The 26,558-nt window shown below is 46.9% G+C and overlaps 11 protein-coding genes across 11 annotated transcripts; 2 read left to right on the forward strand and 9 right to left on the reverse strand.

The window, feature by feature from the left end:
- Positions 1–586: 586 nt before the first annotated feature.
- Positions 587–2,888, reverse strand: BDW43DRAFT_164453 (uncharacterized protein). Its single transcript, XM_032038644.1, has 2 exons — positions 1,791–2,888; positions 587–1,737 (listed from the first exon to the last, which is right to left on the reverse strand). The coding sequence occupies exons 1-2, from the start codon at positions 2,755–2,757 to the stop codon at positions 761–763; spliced, it is 1,944 nt and encodes a 647-aa protein (XP_031897326.1). The 5' UTR covers positions 2,758–2,888; the 3' UTR covers positions 587–760.
- Positions 2,889–6,135: 3,247 nt separating this feature from the next.
- Positions 6,136–8,304, reverse strand: BDW43DRAFT_285544 (uncharacterized protein). The gene is made up of 3 exons (XM_032042945.1): positions 7,607–8,304; positions 6,903–7,497; positions 6,136–6,825 (listed from the first exon to the last, which is right to left on the reverse strand). Exons 1-3 carry the CDS (start codon positions 7,994–7,996, stop codon positions 6,449–6,451), a joined length of 1,362 nt encoding a protein of 453 aa, XP_031897327.1. The 5' UTR covers positions 7,997–8,304; the 3' UTR covers positions 6,136–6,448.
- Positions 8,305–9,052: 748 nt separating this feature from the next.
- On the reverse strand, positions 9,053–9,817 carry BDW43DRAFT_313963 (uncharacterized protein; the record flags this gene model as incomplete). The annotated part of the gene is made up of 1 exon (XM_032047702.1): positions 9,053–9,817. The coding sequence occupies one exon, from the start codon at positions 9,815–9,817 to the stop codon at positions 9,053–9,055; it is 765 nt and encodes a 254-aa protein (XP_031897328.1).
- A 541-nt stretch (positions 9,818–10,358) lies between these two features.
- BDW43DRAFT_285549 (uncharacterized protein) lies at positions 10,359–11,551 on the reverse strand. The gene is made up of 2 exons (XM_032042946.1): positions 11,048–11,551; positions 10,359–10,928 (listed from the first exon to the last, which is right to left on the reverse strand). Exon 2 carries the CDS (start codon positions 10,902–10,904, stop codon positions 10,563–10,565), a length of 342 nt encoding a protein of 113 aa, XP_031897329.1. The 5' UTR covers positions 10,905–10,928; positions 11,048–11,551; the 3' UTR covers positions 10,359–10,562.
- A 102-nt stretch (positions 11,552–11,653) lies between these two features.
- BDW43DRAFT_321446 (uncharacterized protein) lies at positions 11,654–13,105 on the forward strand (the record flags this gene model as incomplete). Its single annotated transcript, XM_032049330.1, has 4 exons — positions 11,654–12,178; positions 12,306–12,464; positions 12,518–13,015; positions 13,078–13,105. Exons 1-4 carry the CDS (start codon positions 11,997–11,999, stop codon positions 13,103–13,105), a joined length of 867 nt encoding a protein of 288 aa, XP_031897330.1. The 5' UTR covers positions 11,654–11,996.
- Positions 13,106–13,583: 478 nt separating this feature from the next.
- Positions 13,584–15,488, reverse strand: BDW43DRAFT_164626 (uncharacterized protein). The gene is made up of 5 exons (XM_032038646.1): positions 15,181–15,488; positions 14,665–14,800; positions 14,438–14,606; positions 14,278–14,352; positions 13,584–14,218 (listed from the first exon to the last, which is right to left on the reverse strand). The coding sequence occupies exons 1-5, from the start codon at positions 15,197–15,199 to the stop codon at positions 13,814–13,816; spliced, it is 804 nt and encodes a 267-aa protein (XP_031897331.1). The 5' UTR covers positions 15,200–15,488; the 3' UTR covers positions 13,584–13,813.
- A 122-nt stretch (positions 15,489–15,610) lies between these two features.
- Positions 15,611–19,778, reverse strand: BDW43DRAFT_285556 (ubiquitin-conjugating enzyme E2). Its single transcript, XM_032042947.1, has 5 exons — positions 19,492–19,778; positions 19,364–19,423; positions 19,123–19,305; positions 16,411–19,063; positions 15,611–16,357 (listed from the first exon to the last, which is right to left on the reverse strand). Exons 3-5 carry the CDS (start codon positions 19,153–19,155, stop codon positions 15,954–15,956), a joined length of 3,090 nt encoding a protein of 1,029 aa, XP_031897332.1. The 5' UTR covers positions 19,156–19,305; positions 19,364–19,423; positions 19,492–19,778; the 3' UTR covers positions 15,611–15,953.
- A 124-nt stretch (positions 19,779–19,902) lies between these two features.
- BDW43DRAFT_164811 (PRKRIP1 family protein) lies at positions 19,903–20,995 on the forward strand. The gene is made up of 2 exons (XM_032038648.1): positions 19,903–20,005; positions 20,063–20,995. Exon 2 carries the CDS (start codon positions 20,348–20,350, stop codon positions 20,936–20,938), a length of 591 nt encoding a protein of 196 aa, XP_031897333.1. The 5' UTR covers positions 19,903–20,005; positions 20,063–20,347; the 3' UTR covers positions 20,939–20,995.
- Positions 20,996–21,041: 46 nt separating this feature from the next.
- BDW43DRAFT_164794 (chaperonin-containing T-complex subunit CCT3) lies at positions 21,042–23,148 on the reverse strand. Its single transcript, XM_032038647.1, has 6 exons — positions 22,977–23,148; positions 22,854–22,920; positions 22,587–22,795; positions 21,936–22,526; positions 21,242–21,879; positions 21,042–21,191 (listed from the first exon to the last, which is right to left on the reverse strand). Exons 1-6 carry the CDS (start codon positions 22,999–23,001, stop codon positions 21,105–21,107), a joined length of 1,617 nt encoding a protein of 538 aa, XP_031897334.1. The 5' UTR covers positions 23,002–23,148; the 3' UTR covers positions 21,042–21,104.
- A 365-nt stretch (positions 23,149–23,513) lies between these two features.
- On the reverse strand, positions 23,514–24,290 carry BDW43DRAFT_313969 (uncharacterized protein; the record flags this gene model as incomplete). Its single annotated transcript, XM_032047703.1, has 1 exon — positions 23,514–24,290. One exon carries the CDS (start codon positions 24,288–24,290, stop codon positions 23,514–23,516), a length of 777 nt encoding a protein of 258 aa, XP_031897335.1.
- A 672-nt stretch (positions 24,291–24,962) lies between these two features.
- On the reverse strand, positions 24,963–26,518 carry BDW43DRAFT_285564 (putative Zn-dependent hydrolase/oxidoreductase family protein). The gene is made up of 4 exons (XM_032042948.1): positions 26,236–26,518; positions 26,146–26,181; positions 25,432–26,070; positions 24,963–25,363 (listed from the first exon to the last, which is right to left on the reverse strand). The coding sequence occupies exons 1-4, from the start codon at positions 26,433–26,435 to the stop codon at positions 24,985–24,987; spliced, it is 1,254 nt and encodes a 417-aa protein (XP_031897336.1). The 5' UTR covers positions 26,436–26,518; the 3' UTR covers positions 24,963–24,984.
- Between the last annotated feature and the right edge of the window lie 40 nt (positions 26,519–26,558).

Genomic DNA, 26,558 nt, shown 5'->3' on the forward strand with positions numbered 1-26,558 from the left:
GGTATCTTGTCCTCCGAAGAAAAAGCAATACAATGGCGATGGCTACATGAACTACTGACGTTGTACGTAGTACCAAGCTGTCTTAGCTCTCTTATTTCGACGCAGCAAGGTTCTCTTTCCTCCCCATGTCTCCGTGGTTTTGAGCCACAATGCTACCTTAGCAATTCCTCGGAGCTAAGCCACTCACCCATTTCCTTACTGATAAGTTCGTTTTGTGGTTTTTAACCTTTTTACTTTGAATTGAATTGGTAAGATGTTATCTATGCATTGCTTGTACCGTCATCGACCTAGAACAAAGAAAAAAAGAAAGGGGGGAGACGTCAGTCAAACAATTCGAATAAACCCCCCTTCGCCAAATATAGAAACACAACCGACTCCCAGTAATAGGAAAATCACGTAAACTTTTGGCCATCGGACTCTTCAAACTTCATCACCGGTTACCTCAACCTGCATTGATTTCCTCGCAGAGTTCACAGACCGCTCCCAGTATGGTCTCGACATCCGCTCCATCTAAGGGGGAAAAAAAGGGCCCCGCGAAATGGTCATCAGCTGAAACGGAGCCGAAGTCAGAACCCCTGACGGGACAAAATCTATGCCGCTAACGCAGACTCGCAAAAGGTTTGGGAACAAAAGGAAGAAGATGTGATAGCTCTTCCGTGACAACGTGCCAGTAAATTCGAGACGTAAGTGGTCATAACATTGAAGGGTATCGCAAGGGTAAAATGGGCACGCTCTACATTAATGTGCCTCCTGTTGATTCTTAAAATGGAAGTTGACTACGACGTTGGGCATCCATGAGCTTCCGTCGGACCGCCTCGCCGCCACTGTAACCGTTCGCTTTGCGTTTCCGCGTGGGTGTGCGTTGATCTGCATGCCGTGCATGTCTAAAGACACTGGCTGGTCGAGATGGCGAGTTCGCTGGCATAAATTCCCGATGTTGTGGAAGTCGTAGTAGTGCCTGGTACCTATTGTGATTACGACGGAAAGCCGTCACAATACCACGGTCTAGATGGTTCAAGAAACGCTCAGCACTGTTGGTCTGTACTTCCCCACTGCGATTAGGGGTCGGTGTGCCGGCGCCAGCTGGCATGGTTGAGGCTGCCATTGGTGAGGCCAGTGCATCATCGTCGAATTCCTTGTCCATGTCATCATCAGACGAGCCGTTGCCAAAGTCGATAAAGTCATCGACGTTCAAAGCAGACTCTGGATCTTCGTCGTCATCATCCTCAAATGAACTGTCGATGGCGAAATCGCGGGATGGGTAGAAGGCCTCAGGAGGGCCCATAACTTGACCTCCGGTACTAATCTCATTTCCAAGGGCAGTCATCATAAGGTTAGCGCTGGAGGCCAACATCGGGCTTAAATCGACGTGATTCGGCGATGCCAGCGCATCCGTATCACTCTCGTCAACGAGGTGCATTGTGGTGGCCCGCGGGCTATTGTTAGCTGTGCCACAAATACTATTTGTGGCAGATTCAAGCCAGTCATGGCGAGAGGAGGCATATGCAGGAATGATCACCAGATGCTTGCCAGTGCAGTCGACAAGTGCGACAGGCTTGTGGGGATCCGCAACGAATGTACCCATTATTGGCCCTCGCCGCCGCGAAGTTGAATCACTCTTCTCATCCGCGGTGGTAGCTTGGAGGGAAGCCGAGGAGTCGCGACGGAGGATAGATCGAGGATGGGTAATGGTTGCGGGTGGTGGAAGGTCTTCATCTGTAGTCTCGCCATCGTCGGCTTCAAGTCTGTCAGTATAAGAATAAAGTTGGTTTCCATAGGCATCTGCATACTCTCGTATCCGCTTGACTCCGATCCTTCGGAGACAGCATCCGACTCGACGTGATAAATGTTTGAATGACCATAGTCTGACTCAGCGTACATTTCATCAGACTGCCGGCGGCGTTTGGGGTAAGTTTCGTTGTCATTCTCAATCATGCGGCGTAGCTGAGGATCAAGACTATCCTGCTGGAGGAAGTCACTTGGGATTTCATCCTCTGTATGTGAATCGCTGTCGGAGGACGAATCCGAGTCTTCCTCAAAATGCACCCGACGAGGAACCGGGGTTTCTGCAGCTGTTTCACTCGCCAAGTCGGTCTCCCCGAAGGTTTCCATGGTATTATAGAGTTGCTCTTCGTCGAAGAACGAGGCGGCTGAGAGCAGCATGTGGTCATCAAACACATTGGGACCAGCCCAGTCGTGAGAATTGGTGACGGCAGAGGCCGTCAGGATGCCAGTAAGATCGTGCTCATCCTCAGACTCCACAATCAGGAGTTCTTCTAGTTTTTCTACATCTTGATCTTCATCGTCGTCTCCGTCGCTAATGTAGTCAACCGCAGCGTAAACATCATCGGAGCTATCATCCGATTCGTTTTCACCACTGCTCTTTTGGCCGTCGTAGCCGTCGTCGTCCGATAGTCTCATCTTCTTTGTCCTTTTGGTAGATCTCATTCCCGCCTTATGAGCCTTGTCACGGCGGCCATAAGACGGGCCACGGACAGCAGGTGGGTCCTCTTCATCATCAGCATCGGACTCGTTTGCATCGTCGCTGAGATCTACGGATGAGACTGATGACACGCTAGAAACGGACGATGATGCCCTTCGTTTCCTGTCAGCAGCCAGTGACCCCAGAGAGACTGCCTTGCTCGATCTCCTCGGAGAGTGTTGCCCGTTGCGGGACATGGGACTGGAGTTTCGATGACGGTTTTCTTTGCCGGCATCCTTTGGAGGCCGCTTGGGGGAGTGGCTGATTGGCGACATTGTGTTGAAGACAATAGTATTGTTCAAATATGATAAGTGGAAATAGGATGGTTCAGAATTGAACAGATTCGGGTTTCTGAATAGTCAAAGTTTTGTTACCCGTTCGCAAGCCGCAATGTATTGCGTCAGAGGCTCTAAAGTAGGTTCAAAATGATGATAATGGTAGATGATTTGTTTTTCTTGGCCGTCAATTCGTAATAGCGTAGGAAATGTCAGGTGAAGGATCGTTATTGTCGAGAAAAGTGCAAGTTCAGGGATCGGAATGGAAGAGGGGGTTTGTCGGAACAATAGGAAAGACTTTTCGGATGTACAAACACCTCACCGTCCACCGCGGACGTTAATGTGCTTCTTCTGTAACTGTACTTTGGGGCAATCCCGACGCTGGAAGACCTGCGTCGAAAGAGGAAACAAATATCGTCAGATCGATTGAGAAACTCGGAGCTGCTGGACTGGGGAGCAGGAAAAGACTGTCGTGCCCCCCAGCGAGGGATCTACAGCTCAACGAAGGCCATTTTGGCAACGAACTTTTGACGATATTTGTTGGTAAGGACAGTGGAAAGAATTCCTATAACAGTTTGGAAAAGAGGGGTGAATCTGCGACGTTGGATGGCAGATCGGAATGAGGGGTGGATTGGGATGTTTGGAAGAAGAAAAGGCCGGGAGAAAGAGAAGGGAGACAGAAGATCAGTTAGCGTCCTGTACCACCGCCGTCACTGGCCTGTTACAGGACGGAACGGCCTTGGGGATGGGGCGGGCCAAATTTTCCAATCGGAGTGGGGCTTGCATCACCCAGTCGTAGTATGCTCAATGGTGATTGGTCAGGAACCACTAAAGCATGCACCATTATTGGCCGGTAGGTGTTCACCGCATCTTTTTCTTTTTATCTTTTTTTTTCTTACCTCAGGTGTTTCTCCTAGTGGCTAAAATGTATGAATGGGATCTGTACAGGTTTTTGATTCGAGGCGATCCCTTGGATCTATTTGGCAGTCATCGTCACTAAACAGCCAGTGACGAAATAAGAATTTGATCATACGGTCAGATTTTGATTAGAGTCACTGACAGTAGTGAGTCATGGCTCGAATACCTAGGTAGTACACTAAAGAGAGAGAAAAAAAAGAGCTCTTAGCACTCCATATTAAAGACAATCCGACAGGGTTTCGGTTGGGTACCTTATTTTGCAGCTTTGCGTCGATGATCCATCAATAACAATACTGACTCCGTCCCAGTTTTGCGTTTGCCATGTCAGAGATACAGGACGCTTGGCCCGCTCTTTGACCTACTAAATGAATTACAGTTCCATCCGAAAAATCATCGAATGGTCAGACAAGGCAAAAAAGGAAAAAGAAAAACGGGGTGCCTCAACTATACTGGGTTTTTCTTCCGATACACATGGCAACGATTATTGTGAAATCTCCTACATTTCCGACATACGTATATCGTACTGAAACCATTCTATAAGCCAAGTACGTGTATACTCAATTTACCACTTGAAGTAGGCCATGTAGGCTAGAAGAATGTAGATCTCCCCTGAGCCTCTCCATCTCCAAGGAGGGGTCATTGTGGAATGCGATATCAAGTATGTAGGTAATGCGCAAAATCTCCGTTAAATTACAGCGCAACGGTCGACAGAAAAAGCATTGCCTAAACGACAATACAGGATATGTACATACAGTACTGACTGACTGACTGACTTACATGCCCCATCAAGTCAGGGGGCTTTCTTTGAACCGTGCTTCCTGCACGAGCCTGCAGACCTACATCATCAACCTCCAGAACAAAAGTGAATTTACCAAAGAAAATGATTCATCATATGTGTCAAGTACAGATCGATAAAAGGTCAGGCATAGGCCTCCTTTGTCTATGTGAGCAGGAAGATTAAAATAAAAAAGAGTTTGATAAGGAAATGGTTGTACACCAGAATTACATCGTTTTAGGATTGGCCGAGGTCCGCCACTAGCGGCGGCCATCTACCGCGCCAACGATTCAAGTAATGAATCATTTGCAAATTCTAATCCATCTATTTTCCCTCTGGTCGGACGACTGTCATCCCTCTTGCTCAACTTTTTACGAAACCCCCTCTCCACAGTGGCGAGGATAGGTTTAGAAGAAAAGAAAATATCACGGGAGGAAAGCTATAGCGCGGCCAGTAGAGGCAAATTCCCGCCGTTGCCGCTACTGGAGCACGACATTTTTCATTACCTGGAAGTAGGAAGGATTAGGAGTTAGGTAGCTACCGTATGGAGTATGAGTACCTACTATTGCCTAGCTCGTACATACTTCACCTAAAATAATTCTAGTCTCAGCATTCGACGCCGGCACGCATGACGCATGGCCTGATTGGGTCAAAGGGGCGGTAAAGGGACAGCTGGCTGCATTGGAATGGATGCCGAATCGTGGAACAGATTATCTATATGCAGGATGAATGGGTCATGCAGCTGCGCTATTTGGTATGGCTCAATCCTTGGTGGTCGACTCTACAATGGGGTACGCTAATTAATAAATGCTCACATGGGCCTCAAACTAGGAGATTAATTCCAGCTACGGTTGCAGCATCATCTCGTGTGTCTTCAGTCGATTGGGTATAGTCAACCTTCTATATACAGAGTCCAGGAATCGCCTGCACTCTTAGTCCAGAATTTTCCGTATGCATATATGTACAGTTGTCTGTCTCCACATCGATGGTTCGGTATTATTACGAACAACAATGCCATTGACGTCCAGTTCTACAGAGGCACCCCACAGAGATCAAAAGACATCATCCATTACAAGGGATAGGCCGCCATCATATGGTCACTCCAATGGAAGGTGCTTTCTATCCTTGGTATATCGATTCTTCACCCAGGCTGCTCGCAGGTGTCAAGACGGTAATTTTTGGTATGATACCGAATTCCTCTAACTATTTCTGTCCATCGAGGACCCATCACTTACTCATGATCGGCAATCCCCGTTGACCCCATTGGCCAATGCATGCTCATTCTCTGCACCCCGCACCCGTAGATTTGTTTTCGAAGCAACCATGCCTTAAAATGCCTTACAGTCAACCCCTTTAGTACGGGCCACTAGAGGAATGTTTACTAGTAGGTTTGAGGCATCTTGGCCTCATGTGCTCCATGTGGTGCAGACAGCCGTATCTTCTACAAAATGAGTCCACCTAGCGTAGAGCCGATCTTCCAGAAAATTCCGAGAAGTGAGGATAGGCCGGACTGATGCCGACCTCCTAGAAAACCTCATGGAACCCGTTGAATTGCCACTCGGGACCGCAAATCCGCAGTTTATGACCGGTCCGATCGCTTTCCGTGGTTCACCGGAGATTAGGTGCTCTCTTTGAATAGAACAGGTGGCCAACTTTGACGTCCTCTCTTTCTAGATTTTTTATTTTTAAAACTTCCTATTGCCCATCTTATTCCCGATGCTATCTGACTGGTAGAAGTACATGGCAGTGAAAAAAAGTTGCTCACATTGCTAGCATGAATTTATCATAATCATTTGAATATCATCCAAAACCATAGGGTGATTCAAAATAGTCAAAAGACCAGAGAACTAATTCTGCATCATTATCTTGTAAGTACAACGATTATCAGAAGTAAACATAAGTGGTATCAAAGAAAAGCTCAAGCTGCCAACCCAGGCACAAAAGGAGCAAACGGGAAGAATTAAAAACGAAACAAAGGGTGAAACAACGATGGGGTATTCACGTCCCCGGATACGGCTTAATTTTGGGCACTAGTTCTGCCTTAGGAGCCGATCTACCCCAGATGGACAATACTGACTTCGACCTCGTCGGCTTCGAATAATTCTCCTTAGCACCGTTCTCTTCTGGTTTTGAATTTTCGGCCGCAGCAATAGCTTTCTCGCGGGACTGTTGTGCGTCTTCCACACCTTCCCGAATTTCAGCCACTGAAGCGCCTTGGGGTGCAGTTGTAGTAAGAGTCTCGGTCGTCCGAATTCTTTCGTCGGAAGAAGACTGTTCGTTCAACTTTTGGATCTCCTCCTCGGTTACGAGACGTTCGTTCTCAAGGCGAACTTCGCGACCACGCTTATGGCAGTACCAAAGAATGAACAAAAGGACTGTGTGATGCCACTTTGTCAGCAAGCGTACAAGGAATCGCAAGCTAAGTGTAGATCCTAATGTTCATCACACTTACTGAATAAAGCTAATGACCAAAGCACGTTCATTCCTAGCACAGCAGGGAATCGAGCCCGCAAAAAGGCCATGATCGATCGTAGCATACCGACAATAGCTGCCGGTTTCCCAACTAGTTCTTTCAAGCTGGGAACCTTGATGCCCATCTTATTAGCTGCTGCTGCTGCCTTGCCAATGTTATCCACATTAACACCGCTCTTTGCAGCCCTCTCACTTGCCACGGCAATCATCTCAGGCGCCAAAGTTTCTGTCCATCGCTCCGGAAGCTTTTCCACGAGTTTTTGCAGAGGGCTTGGAAGCTGCGAATAAGCACTCTGCAATTGCTTGTTGCCATTAGTGAGGAGCATCTCAAGGTCATGATAAGCGGTTGGAACGCCGTTAATCAGGTCCCGGAATATTAGCTTGAACTTGCGCAGGAGCTCCTGTGTCTCTTCGCTGATTGAGAACACGCGGTTATTATCCGCTGCGAGATTCAGTCGTTCCAAAATTTGGGTCATATCCTCGGTCTCCTGCCTTACCTCATTGTCATCCTTGGGATTGGCGGGTAAATTAGACTGCGCGTCGACAGGGGTGTCGCTCTTCACTGGTTCTTTATCCTGTCGTCGAGTAAGATTAGAATTGAAAACTATAATTAATATAGAGATATTTTATCCAAAAGTTAAAAAGAAAAGAAAAGAATTAAAGAAGCTTCTTTGAGGAGCTCACCTTCTCGTACGTGCTCTTCCTCCGGATCCAGCTGGTCCAGGATGATTTCTTTTTCTTCTCCGCCTGGAAGGAGCTGGTACCCTTGGAACCCTGTCTTTGAGGAGCAACGTCTGAGCTTCGCTCCTCCTTCTCTCTAGCCTTTCTTGCTTCTTCTCCTAACTCCCTGAACTCTTCCAAGGGCGACACCGGGGACTGGAGGGTATTGGGCGCATCAGCTGCAAGAGGACTAACAGGTGAGTGGCTATCATCATCTGCGCCAGCATACGAGTTAGGTGCTTTGTTTGTAGGCTCGGTCATAATATTTCGTAGGAAGGCTTCATCCTCGGGCGTCAGCACAGGGTCTTGTGATTTGCGCTGTGACGGGCGCCGCCAGTGTTTGAATTGTTGCATTTTGGGTTTACTTCATCTAGATAAATAATGTATAGATGATTATGAGGCGAAGAGAAGCGAGCGCAGTAAGTATAGTCCGCTAGGACAGCTTAAAAGGTAGTGGCAAAGTTAAAGGTAGGCTTGGCCGGCAAGGATATAAGATGAAGCAGGTCAGCGGAGGGGTATTAAAGTACACTAGGAATTAAGTAGTCGGTGATAAGCTGTATGAATGAAATCATTAGAGTCACCCTAGAATATAGCGGTATATAAATATATAAACCACATAAGTCGCAGACAAATCTCAAAGGATCAACAACACTCAGTTTCGGAGGAAATGAAGAAAGGAAAGATAATCTGGAGGAATCCAGGAACTCATTCAAGCTCTCGGGGCGATGATATCACTCCCATTAGCCATGTGAGGGTTTGCGCCACTTCATGCACAGCCACTTCCTTATCACTCAAGGATCTATCTTACTGAGCCGTGATTGGCGGGTTGCGAACAGCACTGATGGAGCGCTAAGATACATGATATGGTTTCCACTAATGTATGAGCATTGATGTGAGATTATGATCTATCACCTACTTATTACCAGAATGGAAGGATACCCCCCGCCCCTCGCGTCCGATGGCGGTTGAATCGGGTTCTGGCGAAATGTTTGCCTCTGGGGATTTACCTTGTAACTTGACCCTGTGTTTCATAGCAACTCGGTATTTTCAGAGTTGCCAACTCCTTCAAAAATATATGCTATATGGGAGTGAACTGCTGTATGAATAAAAGAAGTTTGTATATGTATCAGCGTGTCTGGAGTATATCCGCTTTTCTTGACTAAAGTGGCATGTAACGGGATATATATCTATCGTTTTACAATCTGGCCGGAGTTCAGCAACCTATTTCGAACACCTATGATTAACCCCTGTAACCACAATGAAGGCCATGAGATCGATCTACTAAAGCGGTAAAGAATGGTACAACACAGGTTAGAACTAATCCAAAATTTTTTAGAAGATCTAAATAACGTGTGATAGAGTGAAACCCCGGAGAACGGAGAAGTGATACTATACAGTATAGCGGAAACTTCAGTCCCCCGAAGTATTGCTGGTATCTTGTATGATCTCTCTCAACCGCTCACAGCACTCGTCCATCTCTTCCGCACTAACCTCACTTGTATCAAAAACAAGAGTCTTTTTGGCCCGAACTTGGCCCAACCACTTTGCATAACGACTTCGATGGAACTTTACAGTACCATTTCTCAATATACCCGGCTCGGGGTATGAAATATAGACTTGCCGAAGGCCCGGCATATCCGCAACGTCTGCACAAAGGACGGTCCACGATAGCAACTCTCGTTCTTGTGTAATTGATTCGGAGAGCAGAGGGGTGGGGCTCAGCTGAACTTGTTGAATATTGTTTCTTGCAAACACCGACAAGCGATCTTTCATATGCATCAACAAAGTGGGGTTCAAGGAGGTTGCGAATATAATATTCGCATATAAAACTGGAAGGGCTTCGCAGTATATCTGTCGGTTTGTCTGAAGCAAGGCTACTGGTAGAGACACGGGTGGTGTACGAGTGTATCTGAGCTCCGGAGCGGGTCTTTCGTTTGGGTCATCGCTATTTATCTGTGGACGACTCGCACGTCTGTAACGGTGAACGGTAACGAGGATAGGATCGCATGGAGTAGCGAAGGCAAAACGGTATATGAGCAGACGAATCTCGCTCGGAAGATCCAGGAGATTCAGGAAAAAGGTGCGCTCATGCTTCGGTGTGGGGCGAAACAGCTTGGATACTTTTGGAAAGGTCTTGCTGATTTTAATCTCATAAGTTGTCAGCTTGATTTTCATAGTATGAAAAGCGCGCCGCTTGAAAGGGTTCCGAGAAGTAATATTGCTGTTGATCTTTTGGTTGTATAGGATATCACAGTGGAGAGCAAAGGGTGGGCAATACTAATTATATATGTAATAGTTCCAGAGACTGTAAGATGTGGACTCAAGGAGCCTGACCATTTACCCAATCCAGAAAATTGCTGCGAGGATCAACTGCGACTCAGAATGAAAGCATCCGCCTATTGGAGTTGCAAGAAGTCCAAATTCCTGTTGGTCGGTACTTTTGTTCTCAAATTATCGCCATTGAGTCATTTTGTATGCTCATAGATCCTTAGTGGGATGTCCCACTAATAACCTGAATCCGCCCATGTTCAGGAATTTTTGCGTAAGGAGTACAACGGCTTATCGGGCGTACGCTCCTTGCTTTGGTTCTGCATACAGGGTTAAATCGAGACTGGCCGTAGGATGATAGGAATACTCTCGCAACATTGGGCGATAAGAAAATGACATATTGGGGCGGTATTTGAGGTCTTACACCCTGAGTGGAAAGCTACGAGGGCAGACGAAAGACAAAGAGAAATGTGCAGAGGGAATGGCGGCATCCACCTACTGACCAAGTTATAAAGATTCAGGACAACGTGCGTTTAAAGTATGAGGTTAGAATTATTCTAACCAGGTATGGTGCTCCCACATATCTTTACCAGTAGAGATGGAGCAAGGGAGTCGAGTCAGCAAGCACATTGTAGGTGCATATAATCTTGGACTACCCAAACATCTCTCCCACTGCCTCTGAAACCACAACCCGCAGAATCACTCCTTGTAAACTGCCATCCATAGACCAAACTAGCATCATGATCTTAGTGCTGTAAGTAGCACTAATGATGTCTGTCAAATCACTGTCTGGAAGGCCACTATGCGCGAAACCACCCTCCCTTTGAGCTCTAGCAGTCTCCAACCATTTCTCCAGCTCATCTGCTTGAAAGTTTGCAGTGTAGTCAGCCAGTACGGCTAACACACACATTCCATACAGCTTAAGCAGTGTAAGCAGTGAATATATTAACATAAGAATGACCCCATCTCCCCAGATATGAATTCCTGCCAGCATCTAGCTCATTATAGCGGCCTGAAGCTGCTTAAATGGATATTAGCAAATGATATAGACATTGAATCTTCACACAACAGAGCTTAGGGATTCGACAAAGGACTGGTTCAATGGGAGTGTAATACAGATGTTTCTTTCTTTCCTACCTTGCTGATTTAAGAGGATCTGGTTTTCATATACAATAAGTAGATAGCCAGATGTGCCTTAATGGCTCTGGACACCGCATGCTCAGTTGTTCAGGCTTCAACTCGACTATTAGCGAAGTTCTAGGGATGATGATAGCGGGTCCTGAGGGTGTCGTGTTTGTGCTGATTGCTGTAGTAGAAAGTATTTCTGCCTGTGAAGATATAGATGTAGAATGACTGATATTGTTACCGCTTAGAAATATGTTATTCTTGATGTTATCACCATCTCCCCTAAAAAATGAGAAAGCATGTAGTATTCAAAATATGGTACTTTCTGCTGACGTAGGTGGGAGTTATGATAACCTAGGTAGCTTGGCTTATTCAGGCCCACTGCACATCGTTAGCGCTTGTAATGAATATGATGATAGTTGCACTTGAGGAATGTGAACTGATCTTTGACTAGGAGATTTTAAAGCGGTGTCCCTTCTATATATATTCTGACATACAATGTTGAAACGCATATTATGAGAACTAAGAATATCATGAAGAAACCTTGACCTAGACCGTCATGTGGTCAATCACCAATCTCACCATCACATGATTAATTCCCCGCATCTATATAAGACACCTACTCTCACACTCCATTTTGATTCTTTCCTTCCCTTCTCTTCCTCGCGCTCCATAGGGTCGACTAATTCTCGCTACGTAAATCTGCTCCACAGAAGTGGATTTGCGTGGGCGAAAGCCAGCTCCCAGGAATTCATCACCATCTCAAACAGACTGGAGGCTTTCATTTTCATTAATGAAGGCCTGCGATTACGAGAGGGGTTTTGTCTTGGGTAGGCTTCCAGGACTCTCTGTTTCATGCAATGCGCGTGAGTTGGTAGCGTCATTCGTTTAAATCGATCACCTCGTTCGGTTCTTTCCCTTCGTTTGGCTTTTTCTGTCGATCATTTGTCTCTACGTCTGGATGTCTCTCGTGTCATTCTTGGCCAAGTTCATGGGCATGGATGACAGGCTTAAAACCGTGAATCGCTCGTTTACTCGAAGCGATCGAGTAGGGAGGTCCCGAAAGTCATCAAGGAAGACACATAACAGGCAAGTCAAGGCGAAGAAAATGCAAGAGAAGGTGGAAAGCCCTTCACCGGCTACGTGAGTAACTAAGGTCATCCTTCGCCCCTAAGAATCTTGTTCTGCTCTTTTGTTGTAGAGAGGCTCTTCCGTTCTATCACGATGTTGTGGAATGTTTATTTGAACTAATTGTAGGTCACTGCTATAGTCCCCTTATGAGCCCTATAGTCACCATGATTGTGGGCCCTGAGCAACGTGTCTTTGTAGCCCATGAGGAAGTCCTCTGCCGCTCGCCTTTGTTCCGTTCTATACTGAAAGATGAGTTCGCCGGAAACAGCACAAACAAGGCAGTGGCTCTGCCAGAAGAGTATGTCTTTAAACCAAGGACCCCCACTAATACCACCCCCTAACCTGTCCCAGAGAGCCGGAAGTTTTATCCTGCATTCTCGAATTTCTCTACAAAGGCGATTATTTCCCTCGCCTGCTACATAACAAGGGCATCAACGCATGGGAGCTCAAGAACAGCCAGAATGTCACCACCCTCCCCGGTGGCCGCGGGTCGAGCGAAGCGACTATATTCCACTCCGCTGTAGGCGACATTGTCCTCAGGGACACGGTTGTGTACTGTGCAGCCGAGAAGTATGGACTGGAGGGGCTCAAAAGCCTTGCTCTCCGGAAGCAGGGTCTTCAGAGCGGAATCCCCATCGACGTGATTTTACGATCCGCTCGGTATGTCTACGACAACACGCCGGATTCGGAGTATCGTCTCCGCGCTCATTACTTGGCCATGATCATTCGGACCCGACAGATTTTCAAGACCAGTGGGACCATGCAATCTGAAATGGAAATGGGCCACAAGTTCTTTTTTGATCTGTTTGTTGCTATGTGTAACCATATTGATGATCTTGAGGAGATGAGGTTGGTGTTACTCTCTTCTCTGTCTATTTGAAGTGAAAATGGGTGCTTATACTATCATCTAGTAACGACGATTCGCCCAAGATGGCCTAAAGGTTTCACGGCTAACGCAACTATATAAAAAAAACACGGGAAAATGACTTTCAAGCCAGTGAAAGAGTCAAACCAGAATGCCTGAACTCGAACTATTCGGTTTCCTTTCATGGCTCATGCTGAATTCATCTTCGTTTCTTCGAGGTTGGCCGACCCTATCTTTGGATATGGATAGGAACCATATCGATATCACCTTTTAATAAGTTTTGAGGCATAATTTGTTCGTTCTGTCGCCACTTAATCCGAGTTTTGTCAACATCTTTGCGAAAGTCATTGGTTTTTGTCGCCACTATAGGATGCATGGTTGATGTCGAAAGTTAGAATGACCCAAGCTAGTAATTGAGAGATTCGGCCGCCTCATTCTTTTGGTATTTTATGACTGCTTAGGCAGTCTACAGAGTCTACAGAAATAAGTGGCTGTAACTTGAACACTTGTAGCATCGAATACGGCTTTGTATTGATACAGAGTAATTAATCAATTGAGAATACCCTTTCACCCCGAACAGACCGTTATTTTTCAAACATACAATGGAGACGCTTGCTCGCTTTGCTCACATACAAAGCCTCAACGTACTCCTATAGCAACTACGCAGAGCGAAACAAGAAAACCGGGAAGGAAACTGGGGAAGACACAGGAATGCCATAGAACAAGACATTGAGCCTGGACTCAAGTAAAGAAGGGAATTTTTGCTGACAGAAAAACACCCGTTAAGCAATACTCTTCCCCTTCCGGCCTCGCTTCGGCTTTTCAACAGGCTTCTCTTCCACCCGCTCCGCTTCATCATCTGCCACGGCTGTCTTCCGTTGGCGCCTTGCACTCGGCTTAGCAGCGGTCTTAGCAGGAGCTTTCGAGAACTCCTTCTCCTCAGTGTCGGTTTTAGATGGACGACCTTTTCTTGCTTTCTTGGGCTTGATTTGAGCAGATGTGTCGTCGTCTGTTTCTTCCTTTGTGGCCTTGTCGCCGTCAGATGGGGTATGCTTGCTGCGAGTTCCCTGTTTGGGCTTTTTGGCTTCGGGGGTCTCTGGGGCCTCGTCTTTCCCCTCATCTTTAGTAGACTGACGGCCGCGCTTTTTGGTCTTTGGCTCAGGCGACTTTTCTTCGGCTTCGCTATCCTATACATATGGTTTAGCATGTTGGATACGGGAACCGTGGTGATGCTAGATATAAATACCTCAGCGGAAGCGGCCTTCTTCTTCGAACCACGTACGCGGAAGCCTGACTTTCCAGGACGGTTCATTTCAACATCCTGTATCCGTCAGCACTACCAACCAGAAATACAATGTCAAGCTAATGAAAAGTTGGATAGAAGAAAACAATAAGGGACAACGTACACCGTTCCATTCCGCATCATCGACATGGCCTTGCTCAAGTGCCTTCTTGATCTTCTCCTGGTTTTCTGGGTCAAGATCTTCAAAGCCATCTAGCTGGTCGTAGTCCTTCTCTCCCTCGTTTTCAACAATTTCTTTGAGACTAGTGATGATCTTGGGTGTCACACAGCCCCTTTACAAGTGTTAGATTGCTAGCTCTGGCAAGGGGCGTCCATTTAGCTCAGGCTCACCAGTGTCTCCAAAAGAAGGCCTGGATGCGCTCGGAGTCAACCCAGCTGCCGAGTCGAAGCTCGCCTTTGGCGATCTTGACTTTCTGGTCTTTGCATTCTTTATTCTGGCAGCCAGCTCTGCCGGTGGTGGCTTGCTCTGTTTTCAAGGTGAGTATAGCTCTATATATGCCAAGGAAAAGTCTTATGTAGTAGTGAAAGATAACAAACGTATAAGGGCGAAAATGAAAAGAAAAAAATCAGCCAAGAAGAATAGCAGTGGCTAACGATAATAAAAACACAGTGAATATGAGAAAGGCAGCTGTGCGACAGCTGCCTAGTAATTGCAGGTAGGCACCCAGCGCCGCTGACATGGCTGGGAACACAACTCCCAGTTGCAACCCAAGGACAAGAGCAAATAGATCCAGGATCACACTGAGTAGGATCTATCGCGTCAGAGTAATAGTTATAGCACTGATTTAACTCCTCAAGTACAAGACAGAACAGAGAAGAAAAAGCCAAAAAAAAAAAGACACTCACCCAAGCGATAAGAGGGCATGATAAAAACCAGCGACGCGGCTGTTTTTGATTTAGCCGCAGTGTCAAAAGAACAATAAAAAAAAAGTCGCGATTATAATTAAAAACGCCGATTTTCTGATAGACAGTTAATACTGATCAGGAAAGCTATGCATGTATCATAGAAACAGAGGAGAAGCAGACGGAGAGAAAAGAACAAGAGGGGAAGAAATGGAGGACGAAACGAGGAGCAAACAAACAGACAAAAGACAGCCAACGGAACACGCCACCGACCAAACCCGCAGTGCTTTTCTCTCTTGTCGCAGCTCGACTCCTCTTTCTTTCTTCTCCTTTATCTTCTCACGCATTAATGTATTGTTTGTTTTGTCTCTCTAATCGTGACTCTCATGCTTCAATTTGATTTGTTCGCGTTTACTTTTCTGTTCTTGGGCCTCTTCTACTTGTTGATTTAAGTTACAGAGGGTTCAGGGTCCGTAGTATACAGTCGGCTGTCCATTGCCGCCATATACTCCCTTAATTGGAACAGATATGCTCTCGAATTTTCTTCGTACTGTCCAGCAATTGTAATGATAGATGACAAATATGGTTATGGAATATCAAATATCAAATATCGGTTATGCCCTAGCAACTGTCAGGTTGGCCATATGCCCAAAATTCAAGTAAGAGCTCCGGTGTGGATAAGAATGCAAAGGAACAGTCATTATTGGGTCTCACGACACCAAATAAAAGCAGATCAAATTAGGTACACAACCTATACAGCGCAAGATCGAAGAATTTTAAACCTTCTCTCGAGCATCTGCGGCTGATTCAATCCTTTCCAGAGCAGTGATATGTTTTCGTAGCATCACTACTGCCCCCAAGCTGAGACGAGAGACAAAGGCCGATGCTGCACGCTCCTCGCTAAGCTTTTCACCTGCTGGTGTACTGTTATGATGTTCAATCATGCCAAGAGCTTCATTAATAGCCCGACGTAGTAGCCGTGGGCGATTGCAAAGATCCGCCTGCTGTTGCCTGGGGTCTGCGAGGTAATGCCAGGCCAAAACATCTTCCAAGCCAGCAATATAATTCTCGAGGGCGTGTTGAATAAATCGCCGCGTTAGCAGAAAGGCCTTTTCCGTGTACTGGGTCGACTCGATGCGCCTATCATCGTCAGCAGCAAGTGCTTCGTAGCCAGCCTCATCTATAATCAAGGTTAGTACTTGTGCGAATCCTAGGGCGTAGATGACTGCGTACTGTAGAACGGTGCTTTCACCAAGACGAGGCCCATAATTGAGACTAGAATCTGCAATACTGTCGAGTTGGTAGGAGACCAGCTCTCCGCAGGGTTCTTCCCGGGCCAAGTACCTAGGAGGCTGAGACAGATATTGCCATTTTCTCCCAGATTTGGGTTGATCGTCCCATTCGTATTCGTCCAAGAATGAAAATATGCTGCTGGAGGCCGAGTAGGATAATCATCTGGGAAGCGAAAATCTATTACAAACGGCGCATGTTCATATGGCGTTCCTTGAGGCCCAATTATCAAAGCCCGTAATAAGTCCACCCTAGACTCCCATGTCCGCACAAAAATTCCACAAGGTAAGGAAGTCCGTAGAATTCCAAATTCTTTCTGAATACGCTTGATACGTAACCTGGAAATTCCTCCTATAGAACTAGAAAGAAAGTGGTGGTCAGATGGGGGGGAGCTTTCTAGCAGAGAGAAGCCTGGAGGACATGACGATGGAAAGGGTGATGAGAGTATGAATGGACTATCCTCCGCCTTGGATACTAGGGTTTGGACTTCAGTAATATCAGATTGGTCCCGCTGGTCAGAATCGAGCGTCTCAGGGGGACTGATGATTGACACTGCAGGCGCTGTGAGCCCTTCAGCGTCATAGTCATTGTCTTCCACAATTTCCTCAAAGCCCTCATCGTCATCAAGCTCAGATTCGCCTTCCGTCGTCCAATCATCATCCTCACTATCGTCATCAAGGCGTTGGCCGCCCTCGTATTCAACTGTGTCTGTGAATGACAGCTCTCCAGATTGTGCCAAACGATTGATTCCCGCAAGGGTTAACAGTTCAAAAGGCGGGAGCGGTACAGGTGGAATTGAATCTTCATTGTCAATTACCATCATGATTCTCTCCCATGGGACACGGACATCACGGATATTGTCAGCGCCTGCAAGTCGCACAGTGATGGTGCCATCAGTATCCATTGAAATGATCTTGCCAATGAAATCTGTCGGTGACTTGAAATTAAATTCATCGTGGTGTACGCTGTACCTGGAAGGTACAGGCGATGTGTCAATCTTAGTCGTTCTTTTGAACCATTCCTTGTCTACCATAGCTAATTTCATGGATTCAAGATATACAACCGTGTCAAGGAAAGTGGCTGGGGACAGGATGCTGAGCTGACAAGGGCCAGCGGCTCGGCTAGGCTCATGACCAAGTACCGGTATTGATGACTGATGAACTACTCCAGGGGCCAGGAGTACTAGGTCATTTAGTACCCTTTGCACGCTAGAATATGAGTGAAGCTCATAGATAGAGACGTCTGTGACGGCATCGCCGAGTTCACCCAGGAAGGACCCAGGTAATACCATGTTCCCCCGATGAGTCAATCTAACTTCTGGATCCTCATACCAGCGGACTGACGCTATTCTTTCCTGACTGTCCACATTCTGAACAATCCCAGCTTTACTAACAAATACTGTCTCCTTCGTATGGCATCCGAGAGGCCCCGGGCTGTGCTTGCAAGTTTCACGAAGAGTGTCAACTCCATCTTTCAGGAAAACTAGATTTCCAGGCCAGAGTTCTTCTTCAGTGCCATGGAATCTGTGTAGAGAAGTCGCTACTTCGGTGGTGGTAGTCCCATTTTGCCATTGAACAGTGACCTCCGTTTTCATAGAAGTAATACGGAAGATGTTTATATCATGGCCAAAGGACTGGTTAGTTGGGATATGTTGATAGGCAGAATATTTCGCACTTGCAGACGTGACATCCCGGAATCGAACCCTGTCCCCGATACTAAGCCAGGTATCTGAACAGACAGGCTTCCCACCTGAGACATCCTGGGGTACTTGCCCAAAATCGCATACCACCGCATTTCCACGGAGCTTAGATGCTCTTATAACCTCGCTATTTGTACCACTATAGGGTGTGCCCACGGCAAACACATTCGGACAGATCCAGTCCACATGAATATCCATGGCTGGAGTGGCTATAACGTAGCCCTCAGGCTGAGTGACTAAGCCTGCACTGGAGGATAAGTCACCCCGGCTCAGATTGTTCCTAGGTGTAAAAATAAATTGGCCGGGGAACACAAATTCTGAATCTGTGGACCAAACTGATCCACCATTAGCTGAGGCGTAAGATCGCATAGCACTCGTGTTGCTCGGCAATGCCACAAGATTATCAGCATTAAACGAGAGTGGAATCTCCAAGGCATCGGGGTCGAGAGGACAGACAACTTTCTGATCTGGAAGGAGCAATATCGCATCCCGATCAATTCCCTGAATAAGTCCCAGTTTCTGCCGGAAGATGATATAGTCGCCTTCGGAAAATTCTTCGTAATTTCTGAGTTCCGACAATGGGACCCCATGTAGCAGGGGAGGACTTGTGGCACGGTTCTCAACTACCGAGGAGCCTTCACGTTCGACGGCCTTTGCCGTGAAGATAAGAGAACTGTATTCTCCAGTTTCCGGGTCGAGTGCTTGATAAGCGATAGGCTCGAGGCTACATTTTGCAGAGGCACTGATGACTGTACCACTGATCGTATCATCTGGGTGGCACTTGACAGTCTCACCAAGATCGAAAGTGCGGTCGACTAGATCAAGGTCGCTCTCGTGTATGAGCGAGGTTCCTTGAGAAGGCTCTGTGAAGCTAACGAGAACATATCCCTTCGGCGGCTAATGCGAGAATTAACTTTCAGCGAAGTTCATTTGATCGTTGGGAAATGGTTACATACTACACCGGCTTTGAAGAACTCCACTAGGGTCATAGGGGGAACGGGGGTATAAGAGAGGATTAGAAGCTCGCCCAGGGATTCGTCGTTATCAATCTTGGACAAGACGAGTTAATTTGGGACTGTTCCAACCGTTCACAGAACGGACGAAAGGGAAAAGAAAGTGAATACATCGTAAGGAGTCCTCTGTACACCTAGAGTTAGCCAAAAATTGACCGATATCAATTCACTGGGTCTCACTTACGCAGACATGTCCCACGAAAGTAGGATTGGACTTCAAGCAGCACGTATCGTCGATGTCAAACTGCGAATGGTATATTAGTTACTTGCCGCAGAATCATGCAATATCTCCATAACTCTAGTGCTACCGACCTTTCCATATTTCTCATCTCTGGCCCTGGTCGCGGCACCAGTCATGTCGGATCGCACGTCCATTGCGCGATAAGACGCGGGGTTTGCGCGGAGATGGTAACGTTGTTAGAGATGTGTATAGTCGAAATGATAGTGCACTAAAAGAATCGGAGCATGGCTGACCCCAAGACTAGAGATACGCATAAGTGAAAAGGACAGGGAAAAGGGAGAAATTATAGAAGGCTGAGAAACGAATGAATGGGTAATGAATATAGATTCTAAACAAGTAAATAGACTGCGGTCACATGCACATCTGAAGGTGCGACAATGATTCAATCCTTCGTCCATGAAAACAAAGCTCATTTCCTTCGTTCAGCTTAGTTAGATAAATTACAGTAAGCAAGGCTAACCCGAGAACAATTCCTTGTCGTACGACGTCCAAGAAGCTAGATACCATTCAAAGGATTGATTGAAGTGATCTGGAGCTAATTTTTTCAAAAAGATGGATATATTGATGATAAGAGAGTAAATATTGGTGGAAACCCCACGCCCTGACCGCTTTAGACAAATTAAATGAACTGATTAAATCCAGTAAATTTATCCGAAAATCTGCCAAATGGAATCCACTTTTATCCAACGTGAGCTTCCAGACAACTCCATCTGGGTCTCCAAAAAAAGAGGAAACAAACACCAGAGTGTTTACGCGAATTCCAAATTAATCTTTCTCAAATATCACGTCAAGATCTCAAGCTGCGATCACCTAACGACAGAACTACTTCGCCTCTTGAGTCCACCAATTCCTACATCCGTTGCGTAGATCACCGCAGAATACCTTTGCATTACATATACGCACATAAAGCAACGCAGAGCCTCGAAAATGTCCGAACCCGGTCCTGAATCAATCCCTACGAGCGCGGACCCGCGTAGCCACCGGCCGGTCAAACGTCGCGCTGTTACCGCGCAGTCGGAACAAGCCTCCCAGATCAACTCTCTTTTCCGAGACCCGTCGAAGGAAATTAGACTTCCCGACTCTTTCAAACAACGATCATCGGCGTCATTACCACCTCCACCGGAAATCGTGGCAAATGTTCAAGGGTCTTCTGCCGGTGCGGGATCCGGGGAGTTCCACGTTTATAAAGCCAGTCGCAGGAGGGAATATGAGCGCATACGCATGATGGAATCTGAGGTTAGTAAGGAAAAGGAGGATCAAGACTGGGAGAGGCAGAGAGAGGAAGCTAGGCGGAAGGATGATGAAAAGACGGCGAAGAACCGGAAAAGGAGGGAAAAGAGGAACGCTGCGAAGAATAAAATCAAACCTACTTCCAGCAATGGTAAGGGACCTGCCATGCTGGCAGGGGATACTCCGACCAAAGGGGCACTCAGCGGATTTGACAAAAATAGGGATGAAGATCAAAGCCTGCCGGTAGATGCAGTCGAACAACCGGGAGTGATAATCCACGAAGATTGAGACTACGGTTTCAACCAGGGATTGTTATTAAGATATTGCCCTGCCCACAGTAACTTTGAAGTGTACGATATGAAGATACCCGTGTAATTTTTAGTCTAGGATATTCGTACAATATCAAGAATAATCGTGCAGCATTATGTACGCATTTTTAAACCAGTTCCTACTCTTATTCATCTCCACCAACGTTGGCACCCGCCTGCTGTGCAGATTTACCGCTGCAAATATCATCAACACGGAGAAGTAGACATGCGGACTAAGTAAGTTAGTAATTGTACTAGTACCATGAGATCCAATCATGCTTACCTCAACAGCAGTCTTAATACTCTGGAGTTTCACTGCTTCAGGCTCCCAAACGCCATATTCCTTCATATCAACCAAAGCACCCGAGTCGCCGTCGAGACCCCATGTAAAGTGGCCTTCGGCATGCTTGGCCCTCATGCGAGTCAGAACGCGGATAGGGCTAGCCCCCGCATTTTGTGCCAATGTCCGGGGAATAACCTCCATAGCGTCAGCAACGGCCTTATAGGGCCATTGCTGAACACCCTCAATAGACTTGGCCAGCTGGCCTAACTTGACAGAAACTGCCATCTCAATAGCACCGCCACCAGGGGAAAGTCGTGGGTGGAAGATGACATTTCGAGCAACAGCCATGGCATCCTGAAGGTTACGCTCAACCTCGTTGATGATGTCCTTCGATGGACCCCGCAGAAGAATCGTGCAGGCCTTAGGGTTCTGGCACTTCCTGAGGAAAGTGAAATATTCATCTCCGATCTTCTCGATTTCGAACAGCCCACAGGCGGTTCCTACATCGGACTCCTGGAGGTCATCGACACGGTTCACGATTGTAGCGCCAGTGGCACGAGCGATACGGTTGTTATCCGTCTTCCTCACCCGACGGAGAGCAGTGATGTTGGCCTTCATCAAGAAGTGCTGCGCGAGATCTGGAAAGAACGTCAGTAATGAATCATACCTGCTATCTGGAACAGAGGCTTTTTACCCGAGACACCCTTTTCAGTGATCACAACATCAGGCTTGACAGCCAAAATGGCATCGCACATGCGCTTAACTTGTTCCTCCTCAATTTCCAGAATCCGATTCCAGTCATCCTCCTTCGAAATCTCAATGTTCGTCTGAGATTCACCCTTTTTGTATTCCAACGGGCAGTCAAGCAAGAGGACACGGGGGTTCTCAATTCTCCTCCGCATCTTGGGGTGGGTAATATCCTTGTTCACCATCACACCATCGATAACCTCACTGTCCTCGATCTGGCCACCAGGTATCTTCTCAATACGAGCATACCGCTTAATGTCAACCTCTCTCTTTCCACCGCCAGCATCGAAGGAAACGGTTCGTACAGCCTTCAGGGCCAAGCTGCACATCAGCTTGGACCATCTGGAAACGAACTTTGTCCCAATGGACGACTGAATGAGAGTGTACATCGCTTGGTCATCATCAATATCAACCGGGATCGAAACTTCTTCCACGATGGAAAGGGCGTCTGCTAGAGCACGCTTGAAGGCCGAGATAATGACGACGGGGTGAATGTTGCGTTCGAGTTGGGGGAGGGCCTGGGCGAGCATTTCACCGGCTACCGCAGATTAGCATGCTATGCCCAAACGGCATATTGAGGGGAGAGGAGAAGTGATACCTAGAATGATAACGGTCGTGGTTCCATCTCCGACCTCCTCATCTTGAGTACGGCTGAGCTCAATCATGCTCTTTGCTGCAGGGTGCGACACCTCGATTTCTCTCAGGATAGCATGTCCATCATTGGTCAAGACGATACCGCCCATAGGGTCGAGCAGCATCTTCAACATGGCCTTGGGTCCAAGACATGACCGAATGATGTCCGCAACACTGCAGGGTATTTTTCATGTTAAAGGGGAAATGACAAAAAGGAGGATTTGCCACGTACGTCTTCGCAGCGGTGATATTGGAAAGCTGAGCCTTGCGACCGACCTGTCGCTCACCAGAGTTGGTGTCTATGATTGTTAGCTAAATAAGGTCAAAGCCAAGATGAATTCCGTTGGCAACATACTCATTACCACCACCGGTGCCTGCATTTTGGCGGTGGTCTTAACGTACTGCGGAAAAGGAAAAGGTAGAGTTGGGAGATTCCGAGAAATTACAATGGGGTTCCTCAAAAAACCACTGAAGAATAAGATAAATGAGGGGCGCGTTGGCTAGGGGAATCTGGAGTGCTGTGCCCGCCTTCACCATCAAATTTCCAGCGAACCTCGAAGTGGGATTGCGGACTGGAAGCTCACCCCCACTAATCCACTTCGGGCCTAGTCCACCTTTCCTCCTGATTAAATCCACTCCTATTAGTTATTCGTTTCAGTCATAACTGTACATACATAGAGAACCAGTCATTTTTCTTGTTTGCTTGCCTACAGTGTTCATTCATATTATTGTTCCACGAGAAGGTATCCAGCCATCCCGTGCCCATTTCCTGTCATCAGTTCAGAACCCATTAACCGTAACAACAAACAACCTTGACAAGTAATAGCTGCGCTATAGACCAACTCGAAGTAAAGAAAATTTTGCATGTTGGAGCGTGGTCTGAGAAGCTACATTATTTTCTGAAAACTTTGCTCATTTTTTGAATACTTTTTCGTACGCGGCCACGCATAGCGGACACTATTGATGAGCCTCTCTCACGAGACCGCCCCTCGGCCCTAGGCCTGTCTCCATGGGATGCTCCATTGCCTTCAAATGTATGAACTACATCCGCATGAGCTTCTGCGCCCATCGGCTCTAGTAGATATCTGCTGCTCTCCTTCCGATCACTGGCAAATTCGGCTTCTGTGCCCCCTTCCATTGATGTCGAGCCCTTTGAAAAGAACGGGTCGTTTCCAGAACTGAAGAACGAACTCGATCTATGGGAATAAGGATTTGCCATCGCTATCGTGTCATACATGGTGAGCATCTCCTCGTCTATGATGTGGCTGCTCCGGTGCAAGTACCATCTAGCTTGTTCCGAACTGGAATCTGGCAACACTCCATGGTTACGCTTCGCCATGTCCTGGCTTGCTGCCATCCTAGCCATCGAATCCCTGCACCAAATTGCCGGCAGGCTTGCATGGTAGGGTGATTTGAAGAATATTGTATTGTTGTTCTCTTTTTGCAATCGTCGCACGCGCTCAAGATGTATCTCGCGCATGTTGTCTTGCAAATGGAGCGGTAGTGTGGCGATGGCTACCTCGTCCAAGTCGTAAAGGACCTCTTCTTCGCTCTCTGTAAAGTAACCGTCGTTTTGGCCCATGCATCGTTCCTTTTCCCATGGGTCTACTTTGTAGTGGAAAGAGAGGGGATCGGGGATAAGTGAGTTTAGATCGAGGGAACTTGGCATCCTGATTTGCGTTGTGGCAGTGCTTCAATTGTAGGTTCAAAGACCAAGAAACCACTAATCCTTTGAGAAGGATATCGCCTAGATTAATCTAGCCCTCCAGGGACCGGGATGCTGGCTATGGGTCTCTTGTGTTTGTTGTGGGTTGCGCAGCGCAACGTGTTTGCTCGAGGCTAATAACCTGATAAAGATGTGCGACATCAGCCTTTCTGTATCTATATTTGCTTTTTTTTCTCCCCTTTAATGTTGATTGCTTGTATTCCTTACTATAATCAACCTGGTCAGTATCTCAGGAAAATTTCCACCATGCACGGTTGTTAATCATCAGGCATCACCAGCTCACCAGCAGAGTGATAGACTAGGTGCGCCGAGAGTTTGGTGAGGAGAATAGGTCATTTACAGGAAATTTAATCTTTTTAGTAAATTCTACATATTCATACCTATCATATTATATCGGTAGTGCAGCGCCAATTCACTGCTCTGTTCCATACTTAGAAGCAATGTGCCAGCGCTTACATTCTGTCAGTATGCGCCAGTCAGTTCTATGAAAGATCTAGCACTCTAATATCTACCAATAAAAAATCTAGTGGAATACGGTGCATATTGAATAGTTCTAGATTATATATATTCCCAATGCCTTCTATACATTCTCAGGCCTAATTCACAAATGTGGCATTTAGTTCCAATAATGCTCCTCTCAAAATTCTCGACTTTCCCCAATCTCACAAATGTCAAAAACTCCGTCCTCAGGAATCTCATGCTTCTTCAGCGCATTTCTCAACTTTTTAGGCGGCTCAAGTACGTCTTCCTCTGTTAAAACCCAGGTGCCCCAGTGCATAGCCAGAGCCTTTCTGCATTGGGTATCCTGAAATATCTGGACTGCATCGTGAGGGTCAGCATGCACAGGGCTCCAAACAAAGCGAGGTCCATAGGCTCCAATTGGTATCAATCCCAGATCAAACGGTCCGCGGAACTCGCCTGTCTGTTTGAAGGCAGGGCAAACCGGGAAGTTGTATTGCGGTACATGGTCATCTGTACTCTCAGGTAGCTCAGGCACACTTCTATAGCCAGTATCTCTAGAGATCGCATCATAAAATTAGCGACGAAAATTATACTCGCAAGTAGCCGCCATATGTCTACATACCCGGCAAAGTAGACCTTGCGCCCTCCTGATTCAATATACCACGAAGCCCACAACGTTTTTGCTCGGTCGAATACGCCCCTATTGCTGGTATGCTGGCACGGTAAGCAGCCAACTCGCGCTCTAATATCAGCTGGGCTTGACGCAACATCCCTAGCAGATTCTTGGACCTTTGTCTCTGTGGGTTGCGACGGCGAGAGAACAATGTCGCGCTCCTCCCACCAGTCTAATTCGGTCACATTGGCGATCCCAGAGCTTTCGAACCACTTCTGATTGCCCAGAGGGACGAAGAAATGGCAATTTGGGTGACGCTTGGAGATTTCTTTTACAGTCGGGTAAGACAAATGATCATAATGGTTATGGGAGATGACCACAGCATCGATAACGGGGATATCCTTGATTTGGCAGGGCATTTCCGTGTAACGCTTGGGACCCAGCCAAGAAAATGGCGAGCAACGGTCCTCAAAAACGGGGTCAAACAATACTCTCAGACCACTGGGGTACTCGACATAATAGCAGGCATGACCCAACCAAGTTGCCCGTAATTTCGGGGTTTCCCTGCTAGGCAAAAATTCTGGTTTCCGAACAGGCACGGTTGGGGGCGTGGTGTCAGGTCGGTTTGCTTGACCATTTATTTGACGGCTTTGGCCCGAAGAAAAAAAGAAGCATGCGTTAGACTGAACATAGACCCCTAGGGCCGGGTCTGGTAGCACCTACAGGAAAAAACGCAGAACAGCGGGCGACTTGTATGAACTACATGATCGATCAGCATGGGGAGTTTTACAGGGAGAATGCTGTAATGCTTACTCCCACGGATTCGTGAAGCCTCCTGGGACATGGTGCTTCTTCTCCTTTGCCTCTTCAGGACCATCGGAAATTGGAGGTACCGAGAGTGTGAGGGCGTAAAGAACCGCTACAGTAGTGGAACTCATATTGCGTCTCTCGGGTGGACTTCGGGATGTAGGGTGTTGACGAAATCTAAAAATTCGTCGGAAGAAGTGTCGCATACTTGTTGCGCAGGGACTTAGACGTCTCTTTTCAATATAAATGTATGACACCGAATCCGGTGGCGATCAGCAACAAATGTAATAAGAAATCTGGAAGGTGTTAGGGATCGAATAAATTCGCAA

The sequence above is a fragment of the Aspergillus alliaceus genome (assembly GCF_009176365.1).
Source record: "Aspergillus alliaceus strain CBS 536.65 unplaced genomic scaffold BDW43scaffold_42, whole genome shotgun sequence".
Classification (NCBI taxonomy): Eukaryota; Fungi; Ascomycota; class Eurotiomycetes; order Eurotiales; family Aspergillaceae; genus Aspergillus; species Aspergillus alliaceus.

What these genes read in the sequence shown, in the direction of transcription:
- BDW43DRAFT_164453 (XM_032038644.1), bottom strand. Translation starts at nt 2,757, where the DNA reads ATGTCGCCAATCAGCCACTCCCCCAAGCGGCCTCCAAAGGATGCCGGC. An exon ending in GGAGTCAAGCGGATACGAGA is followed by an intron (nt 1,738 to 1,790) that starts GTATGCAGATGC and finishes ACAGACTTGAAG; the next exon opens with CCGACGATGGCGAGACTACA.
- BDW43DRAFT_285544 (XM_032042945.1), bottom strand. Translation starts at nt 7,996, where the DNA reads ATGCAACAATTCAAACACTGGCGGCGCCCGTCACAGCGCAAATCACAA. An exon ending in GGAAGAGCACGTACGAGAAG is followed by an intron (nt 7,498 to 7,606) that starts GTGAGCTCCTCA and finishes ACTCGACGACAG; the next exon opens with GATAAAGAACCAGTGAAGAG. An exon ending in TTGGTCATTAGCTTTATTCA is followed by an intron (nt 6,826 to 6,902) that starts GTAAGTGTGATG and finishes GGCATCACACAG; the next exon opens with TCCTTTTGTTCATTCTTTGG.
- BDW43DRAFT_285549 (XM_032042946.1), bottom strand. Translation starts at nt 10,904, where the DNA reads ATGCTGGCAGGAATTCATATCTGGGGAGATGGGGTCATTCTTATGTTA.
- BDW43DRAFT_164626 (XM_032038646.1), bottom strand. An exon ending in GCCTTCTTTTGGAGACACTG is followed by an intron (nt 14,607 to 14,664) that starts GTGAGCCTGAGC and finishes ACACTTGTAAAG; the next exon opens with GGGCTGTGTGACACCCAAGA. An exon ending in AGAAGGCCGCTTCCGCTGAG is followed by an intron (nt 14,219 to 14,277) that starts GTATTTATATCT and finishes CCATATGTATAG; the next exon opens with GATAGCGAAGCCGAAGAAAA.
- BDW43DRAFT_285556 (XM_032042947.1), bottom strand. Translation starts at nt 19,155, where the DNA reads ATGACCCTAGTGGAGTTCTTCAAAGCCGGTGTA. An exon ending in AGTTCTTCAAAGCCGGTGTA is followed by an intron (nt 19,064 to 19,122) that starts GTATGTAACCAT and finishes TTCTCGCATTAG; the next exon opens with CCGCCGAAGGGATATGTTCT. An exon ending in GGTGAAAGCACCGTTCTACA is followed by an intron (nt 16,358 to 16,410) that starts GTACGCAGTCAT and finishes CCTTGATTATAG; the next exon opens with ATGAGGCTGGCTACGAAGCA.
- BDW43DRAFT_164811 (XM_032038648.1), top strand. Translation starts at nt 20,348, where the DNA reads ATGTCCGAACCCGGTCCTGAATCAATCCCTACGAGCGCGGACCCGCGT.
- BDW43DRAFT_164794 (XM_032038647.1), bottom strand. Translation starts at nt 23,001, where the DNA reads ATGCAGGCACCGGTGGTGGTAATGA. An exon ending in CACGACCGTTATCATTCTAG is followed by an intron (nt 22,527 to 22,586) that starts GTATCACTTCTC and finishes AATCTGCGGTAG; the next exon opens with CCGGTGAAATGCTCGCCCAG. An exon ending in GTATTAAGACTGCTGTTGAG is followed by an intron (nt 21,192 to 21,241) that starts GTAAGCATGATT and finishes TAACTTACTTAG; the next exon opens with TCCGCATGTCTACTTCTCCG.
- BDW43DRAFT_285564 (XM_032042948.1), bottom strand. Translation starts at nt 26,435, where the DNA reads ATGCGACACTTCTTCCGACGAATTTTTAGATTTCGTCAACACCCTACA. An exon ending in GGCTTCACGAATCCGTGGGA is followed by an intron (nt 26,182 to 26,235) that starts GTAAGCATTACA and finishes TCGATCATGTAG; the next exon opens with TTCATACAAGTCGCCCGCTG. An exon ending in CGCAAGGTCTACTTTGCCGG is followed by an intron (nt 25,364 to 25,431) that starts GTATGTAGACAT and finishes TGCGATCTCTAG; the next exon opens with AGATACTGGCTATAGAAGTG.